Raw genomic sequence first — 8,713 nt, forward strand, 5'->3', positions numbered from 1 at the left:
TATAAGAGACAGGAATTGGTGCATATGAGCCCCCCTTAGTAGGACCCCAAATGCAGAGCTATAACTCAACAAAGGTCAGCAATTATGTATGCATATTTAAATAAAACATGAGATCATACCATAGATCCTCATTTGTATTTGTTAATTACTTGGATATATATATATATATATATATATATATATATATATATATATATATAATATTTGAGAGTTAGAGACTACTATAAGTTGGATACTACTTCAGAGCTTGTAACCAAAAGGTCCTTTTCCACCCCCCAGACCCATCCCCGAAGCATAACTTTAATTCTGTAATTAACTTTTCATACCTGATTATAGTGTCACTTCTTGATTTTAAAATATTAGTCCTTTCCCATCAACTCACAGCCATAAAAGATAAGGAAACAGTGTTTTTTCTCTCTCTCCCTCTCCCTTCATATCTATTTATCTCTCTCTCTCTCTCTCTCTACACACACACACACACACACACACACACGCACACATACATACTCCACCTCTCCAATTTTCCCCAAATAATTATACCATAATTTTTTGTGAAATCGATGTGCTGTTTTACATTATGACAATGTAATATTATTTCCAGCTGAGCACTGTAGTTTATAATGATTACAATGTTTTTCTTATAAATTGTTTTTGTTCCTGGGCTTTAATAATCACCTCATGTCCTATTTGCTTAGTTTCTTATGTAAACAGCTCCAATCCCTCCCCAGAATTTTTGCCAGGACTCAAATCCTCTGCAATTGCCTTAGCTTCATTATGCTCAGTGTAGGGAAGCATATTGGAAGGCAGTCATTCTCAAAGTGTTGTCCCAGGGACCAGCAAATCAACATCAGCATCACTGGGATTTGCTGGAAATGCAAATTATCCATCCTACCCCAGATGTACTGAATGAGCCAAGGGGCAGTTGGGGGGCCCAAAAGTCTGGCTTCAACCAACTCTCCAGGCAATGCCCAAGTTTGAGAAGCATTGATGGAAGAGTTAAGAGTTTGGATCCTCAAATTCAAGGCTACCAGAGTTCAAGTCCCAGTTATTCCATTCATCTGTGATGTAACAACATCCAAGCCTCGGTCTTCCTGTGCAGAAAACAGAGACACACTCTCTCCCACAGTTATTACCAGCAGCATGGTGTTAGGCGTCATGAGAAGTCCCAGCTTTCTCTTGGAGCCCTGCGAAATCCAGCTCCACTGTGGGAGGAGAGCTCTCCAAGATGGCTCAAGGCATCCTGCCCAGGGCCTTCTCACTTCCCCTCCACGAGGCACCACCTCCAGCTGGTCCTCAGCCCCTTGTACCCCTCCACCATCTGTGCTTCCTTAGCCCTCGCCCACCCTCAGCTCTGCTGCTAGGTCCTCCATCCCCGTGATGCTCAGTTCATGTCATCACCCCAACGCTCCTGCCTCAGTCCCCCAGCCTCTCAGGATGCCCAGCGGGGTCTCAGCACCGGCCCCCCTAGCTTCAATCTCTTCCACCCTCCTCGGTCGGCCTCACCCATTTCTCCCAGGCCCCACCCTTCTCTCCTGGCCCAGAGCCTGCAGCTTGACCCTGGAACCGGCCCATGGCTGCCTGCCTTTAGGTGTCCACAGCCCTGTTCAGCACGTGGATGGAGGGGGAAGAGGGCAGGGCGGGGTTACCAGCTCCACCTTCTGCCTTCTCACTCTGGGACAGTCCCCCCAAGTCCTTTAAGAAGGACTGCCTTACACTGTGCTGCTCCTAGACTGAAGATGGGAGCTCAGGCAATAGCAGAGGATTTGGGTTCTGGCCAAGAATCTGGGGAGGGATTGAATGGATCGGAGCTGTTGACGTAGGGGGTGGGGAGGGGGAAATTGAACAGGAGGCACTTAACCACTGTGCCACTTCCCTGGCCCTTTTTATTTTTTTATTTTGAGACAGGACCTAGCTAAGTTGCATAGAGTATCATTAAATTGTTGGGGTTGGCCTTGAACTTGCAATCCTCCTACCTCAGCCTCCCCAGCCACTGGGATTATAGGCATGTACCACCAAGCCCAGCACAGGCAGTTCTTAAGATAACAATCAATCTGAGCCTCAGCTGTCTCCTCCTTGAAAGGAGTGGCAATGGTGTCCAGCCACATCACCTCCCATGGTATTTGGTAGATGGTGAGTGCTCAGGAAACACCCAGTCCTTATCAGGGCCCCGCCTCATTTGGGGTCCCCACCACATCCCTCTCTCCTCGCTTCCCACTACTCTTGCCCCACTCAGTTCTAGGCCCACTGGCCTCTGTGCACATTCCTTCCCACTCAGGGCCTTTGCATTTGCTTTTGCCTCTGGCATGGAATGTTCTTAAGTAGATATGAATTTGGCACATTCTTTTACTAAAATCAGATCTCTGCTTAAAGAGTTTTTCCCAATCCTTTTTTTTTTTCTTTTCCTTTCTTTTTTCTTTTGGCACAGGGAATTGAATTACCCAGCCCCTTGTTTTATTTTGAGGCAGGGCCTCACTCAGTTGTGAAGGCTGGCCTCAAACTTGTGATCCTTCTGCCTCAGCCTCCTGAGTTACTGGGATTACAGGCATGGGCCGCCACATCCAGCCTCCAAACCATCCATTCTAAAATTGCACCCTCCCCTTTCCTGGTCATCCCTTTGCCAACTTTATTGTCCTTCATAGACAAATATTATGTGGGATTACATAATTCCAGTACTTTATTTTCTTTGTCAACTCAAACACAATCACTGAGTTTGGTCTTGTTCTTCCCCTTATATCAACTCTACAATTGCCTAGCACATAGGAAGGGTTAAAAATAAAGTTAGTTGAACGAATGACTTCTCTTAAATTCGGTATAGCCACTGTCTAATTCGATTTCAGTGATTCCTTTGGTATAAAGAGCACAGCTAACAGCCTGGCGTTCACACGGGCCCCTGTATACAGCAAACAGGCCCCCAGCACATGGGTGGCTTCCCTTCTGCATCCCAGGCCCACCAGAAGGGCCTAAAACCTTACTGTTTCTCTTCCTTTTCTTCTTGTATTTCTTCAGTCACTAAATACCAGCTCTAGTCAAGAACTTGACACCATTTTTATGGACAGAGAAAAATGTAAAAGAGAGGTTGTTATGAATGGTCAGTCTGCTTCCCTCAGGGAGGGGCTGTGGGGGTGGGGAAGGAAAAGCCTGCAGGCCCAGGCCCCACCCCAGCTGAGTAACCTTTTTAAAAATATTTTCCAGTTGTAGTTGGACACAATACCTTTATTTATTTATCTTTATGTGGTGCTGAGGATTGAACCCAGGGCCTCACACATGCTAGGCAAGTACTCTACCACTGAGCCACAACCCCAGCCCCAGCTGAGTAACTTTTACCCTCAGTTTCTTCATCTTTAAAATGTAAGTACTTCTCAGAATTGTCATGAGAATTCTTTGTTAATCCTTGTGGTGGATAGAAAATTTTCACAGGTGTTGGTTATTAATCATAATGGTGAATATAGGTTACATCTGTAATTCAAGCAAACGTAAAAAAGAAAATAACTCTCCTGGAACTTTATATACAATCTGTCAAAATTCCGGTAGAAAAAGTAACCAGAAAGAAAGATCCTGGGTCTGGTTCAACCTGTGGAATGAGGGGTGGCAGGTACAGGGTAAGGCTTCACAATGCAGCCTGTGCCCTTAGGAACCTCTAAGTAGCTGATCACGGTGTTGCATGCCTGTAATCCCAGTGACTCAGGAGGCTGAGGCAGGAGAATCACAAATTCAAGGCCAACCTCAGCAATTTAGCAAGCCCTGAGAAACTGAACTTAGTGAGATCTTGTCTCAAAATAAAAAGGGATGGGGATCTAGCTCAGTGGTCAAGCACCCCTGGGGGCAATCCCCAGTACGAAAATAAAACAAGGTAAGACACAAGTGTTCACAGCCGAAGTTTTGTTTTGCTTTTTCACCTTTTAAACAAACTTTATTGTGGTACAACTTCAATCAAATTCCATTACCCAGAAAGTCACTTTGTGCCCCTTAGTCATCAATATCTGCCTGAAAGACAACCACTGATATGATTTCTGCCACCGAAGGCCATTGTCACGACTTTATATCAATAGAAACATAGAATATGTTATCTTTTCCTTTCATTTTAAAAATAACTTTATTGATGTGAAGTTGCAAAATTGAAGTACATAATCTAAACTTAAGGGTACAATTTGGAGTGTTTTAACACACCCTGGAGACTGTCAACAATTAAGATAACAAAACCTGTCCACTGCCCAACAGCCCAACAGCGCTTCAGGCGCTTTTGTTTTCTATCTTTTCCCCTCCCTCCCCACCCCACCCCTCTACTAAACTGCTTTCTGTCACTATAAATTAATTTGCATTTTCAAGAATTGCTTCTAGGGCTGGGCCGGTTGCATGCCCCTGTAATCCCAGCAATTTGGGAGGCTGAGGCAGGAGGATCACAAGTTTGCAGACAGCCTTAGCAGTTTAAGAGACCCTGCCTCAAAATAAAACATAAAATGTCTGGGAGGGGCTGGAGTTGTGGCTCAGTGGTGGAGCACTTGCCCAGCATGTGTGAGGCACTGGGTTCGATTCTCAGCACCACATATAAGTAATTAAATAAATAGAGGTCTGTCAATAACTAATAAAAATTAAAAAAAAAAAATGTCTGGGAGCTGGGCACAGTGGCACAGGCTTCAGAGGTTGAGACCAGAAGGATCACAAGTTCAAAGCCAGCCTCAGCAAAGGCGAGGCACTAAGCAATTCAGAGAGACCCTATCTCTAAATAAAATACAAAATAGGGCTGGGGATGTGGCTCAGTGGCCCGAGTGCCCCTGAATTCAATCCCTGGCACCCCCTCACACTCCCCCTCAAAAAGGGCTGGGGGATAGCTCAGTGGTAAAGAACCCCTGGGTTCAATCCTCAGTGCCAAACAAACAAAAAAGATTATATATAGAATCATCCATTAGGTACTCTTTTGCTCTTTTTGTTGAGTATCAATGTTTCATTACTTTTTTTTCCTTTATTGTATGAATATAACCACAATTTGTGCATTCATTTACTGATGAACATGGGAGGGGAGTGCCTTCCAGTTTGGGATTCTTATGCTCTTATGCGGAAAGCTGCTATGAATATTCTTAACCACATCTATTTGTGAATATTAAGTTTTCATTTATCTGGGGTAAATATCAAGACATGGAATTGCTGGACTATAGGGTAAATACACATTGCATGTTGTAAGAAACTGCCAAACTGTTGTTTTTTTTTCCCAACTGGTTTACCACCTTACACTCTCACTAGTTGGCTGAAATTTACCATCAAACTTGTTCCTATCTCAGGGCTTTTACACTTGCTGTTCCCGATTCCTGGAAGAAACTTTCACTAGTTTTAGCATGGCTGGCCTCTTGAAATTTAGGTATCAACTCAAATGTCATTCCAAAGGGATGGTTATAAACTGAATTGTGTTCCCCCCCAATAAAATTTATATGTTGAAATTGCAACCCCTAGTACCTATGAAGTGGTCATATTTGAAAATTAGGTCTTTCAAGAAGTGATTACATTAGAATGAAGCTGTTGGTAAAAACATCAGGGTGAGGCTTCTTTCCTCAGAAAGACCACATGGGGACACAGCAAGAATTCAGCCATTTGCAAGGCAAGGAGGAAGGCTCAGGAGAAACCAGATCTGCCCATGGATTTTGGATTTCTAGGCTCTAGAACCATGAGTACATAAATGTCATTTAAGCCACACAGTCTATGGTATTTTGTTATGGCAAGCCCTAAAAAGCTTATATAAGGTCTCCTGATCACCATTTCACAACCATTTTAACAAGAACTGTTTCAAGCTTTATTTATTTTTTGGATACAATTTCAAATGTCCACATAAAATTTAAGAATAGCAAAAAACTCTCACATACTTTCAACCAAATAATAAAATTTGTTATATTTTGCCACATTTGCACCTTCTCTTATATATATATGTACATGCACATACATATATACATATATGTTATGTATATAATATGTATTTGTCCAAATGAGAATCATCAATTAATGCTAAAACCAGTAGATGAGAATCTAGTGAAGAACAGAATATTTAGTCTCAAAATATATTCCTCTAAAATACTTAATGTTACAAAGAGAAAATGCAAACTTATGGTGGAGAATCTCGGCAGACATAACTTTAACCAATGATCTAGGCTAATATCACCAATATTGGGACAAGCCAATGTCATGTGCTTCTTGATGTGAGGCACTGAGGACATAACCTTCTTTCAGTAAAATTCCTGTTGAAAAGTGCATATTCTGAATCTACTTGTGAGAAAATATCAGACAAATCCAATTTAGTGACATTCTACAAAACAGCCCGCCAGTACTTTCCAAAAATGTCAAGGTCATGAAAGACAAAGGAAGGCCGAGTAGCTAACTGCCTTGCCAGGATTAAAGCAAAGTAAAAGAGTCCTGACAATGGAATTCAAGTGATCCCAGGAAATAGCTATAAAGGGCATTCTTGCCACAATTAGCAAAACTTAAAATATGAGCCGGTGTATTAAATAAAAGAAGGTTCTGGTTAAAATTCCTGATTTTGATTGTACTGAGATTGTATGATAATGCCTTTGCTCTTAGGAAATACAGAAAAACTATAGAGGGATAAAGGAATATAATGTCAGAAACTCTTGGTTTTAAAGAAAAAGGATGTATTATATACAGGATGCAAATATGGCAGACTATAACAACATTCTTCTGGTTGAAAAGTATATGAGAGTTCTTTACTAGTCTTACAATTTATGAATATGTTTGAAACTTTATCAAAAAATAAAAGAGCCTTTCAGTGAACACACTATCAGAAGTGGCTTGTCCACAGCTCTGTCACACTTATTACTGGCCAATATTACATTGTGCGTTTAATACTTAATTTTTATTGTGCGCAAGACCTGTCCTGTTCTAGGTGCTTTAAGGGGATAAGCACTTTGAATCGTCCAACTCTTTTAGATGAAAAGCAAAGACAGGAGGTTGATTAACTTGCTCCAAATAACCCAAGTGGTTTGTCTCCTCCAGTGGTGAAGAACTTCCATTAAGGCAGAGACTGTCTCTGACCTTTTCTCCGAGATTTAAAATGGTACATAGCACATTCGGTAAATATCTGAAAGTTTCAACTAACAAATACGGGGCACCTACTAGATAATGGGGTACAAAGCAGTGATCAAAATATTTAAAAACCTGTGCCTAAATGGAGCTGCCATCCAGCACTGTTGGCCCACACCCAATTAACCACCACATTTCATTTGGTGGGAAGGCAGGCCCATTTTATTTTGCTGAGGAGGAAACTGAAGTTCAGGGTGGGGCAATGATTTGCTGGAGATCGCTGGGCTGGTAAGTAGGAGTGACAGTGAGCATTCCAACCCAGTTGGTTCCCAGGCCCGAGCTGGGAATCAATCAAACTAACGAATCCAATCATCCAATCAGTATTTATTAGGCACCAACCGCGGGCGGTTAGTCCTCACGCAGTTCTCGAGAGGAGAGGAGAGGCGGTTGCGGTGCGCAGGCGGCTGCGTAGTCCCGGAGGCCGCCGCGAATCGCCGGAATTTGGCGCGTATTTTTTGTAGGTCGGGTGTTCTCGCCCGTGATTGGGCCCCGGCTTAGCGTCCCCGGGTGCGCTGGGTGGCGACGGCTGCGTCGACCTTGCCAAGACCTGGGCGGCGCAGAACTCGGCTGGCCTCCCGGGGGATGGGCCACCAGGAATCTCCACTGACCCGAGCGGCAGCAGGAGGTGCAGCTTATATAAAGAGGTTATGTAAAGGGCTCAGCTGGCGCGAACACGTGGAGAGGCACGGGAACCTGGAAGCCTGGGCCTCCCCCGCGAGCGCCCCTGCCACCACCGGCGCATCTCTGAGATCTGTCGTACGCCTCACTCGGGCCACCGCCTCCCGCGAAGCTAGGTCCCGGAGGCAGCTCCGGCCCGGAACGGACCATCCCCAGGCAAGGGCTCCAGGGGGAAAGCGGGCCGCCCGGAAGTGGAACGGTGCCGGCCAGGTAAGGTCGGGCCCGGGGAGTAAAGGCGAGAGCCAGCTCTGGAGCTACCGCCCGCTGCCTTGGTGACTGGGGCGGGAAACGGGGTCTTCGGTTTGTCGCACTCCGAGAGGCCGAACTTTTAGTCCGTTTCCTTTACCCGGTGCCCTGGGGGACTTGGGTCGATCCTTTGGGCTCTACTAGGTCTTAATTCAATGGACTGTTTACACCCGGGAGCGCACAAAGCAGGAGGCGGGGAGGGGGATCTCAAAGGAGACCAATCAGGGAAGAATATTTGAACAGTCAGAATCCCTCCTTGAAGGCGCTTTTCATACATCGTGGAGGCTGCTGGTTCTTCTTTTTCCTATTCCTACCCGATAACTTAACGGAAAAAGCGGAAAGTTTTTGCTTTTCTTTCCGGTTCACCCTCTGAGCCACTGCTTGGTGGTTCCGTCTTTCCCGCTTTCCCCTCCCCTCCCCCGTTCAATCCCCGGCGGTGGCTTCTGTCTTAAAGGGGCCGCGGCGGCCGGTGGAGGAGGAGGTGGGACGCTCCGCGGCCTGCGCTCCTTGCCTCCCCGCCTCGTCCTAATCGTTTAACTGATTCTTTCGCCCACAGGTCACAATCCAAGGTCCCGCTCCTCCGCGTCCCGGGGCCGGACGGAGGGATGAGGCAGGGGGGTCCCGGGCAGCACCGTTGCTGCTCCCCCCGCCGCCTGCAGCCATGGAAACGGGGGAGGAGGACGGCGCTCGCAGAGGTACACAAAGCCTG

The 8,713-nt window shown here is 45.4% G+C and overlaps 1 protein-coding gene across 1 annotated transcript in view; it reads left to right on the plus strand.

Moving 5' to 3' along the window:
- The first annotated feature begins 7,614 nt into the window (after positions 1–7,614).
- Positions 7,615–8,713, plus strand: part of Stk35 (serine/threonine kinase 35) — a 41,354-nt gene continuing 40,255 nt past the window's right edge. The window contains 2 exon segments of the mRNA XM_048811206.1: positions 7,615–7,968; positions 8,561–8,713. The exon segment at positions 8,561–8,713 is cut by the window's right edge and continues 32 nt beyond it. Of these exon segments, the coding sequence (XP_048667163.1) occupies positions 7,663–7,968; positions 8,561–8,713 (459 nt within the window). The 5' untranslated portion in view covers positions 7,615–7,662.

This window comes from Marmota marmota, unplaced genomic scaffold (genome assembly GCF_001458135.2).
Source record: "Marmota marmota marmota unplaced genomic scaffold, marMar, whole genome shotgun sequence".
Lineage (NCBI taxonomy): Eukaryota > Metazoa > Chordata > Mammalia > Rodentia > Sciuridae > Marmota > Marmota marmota.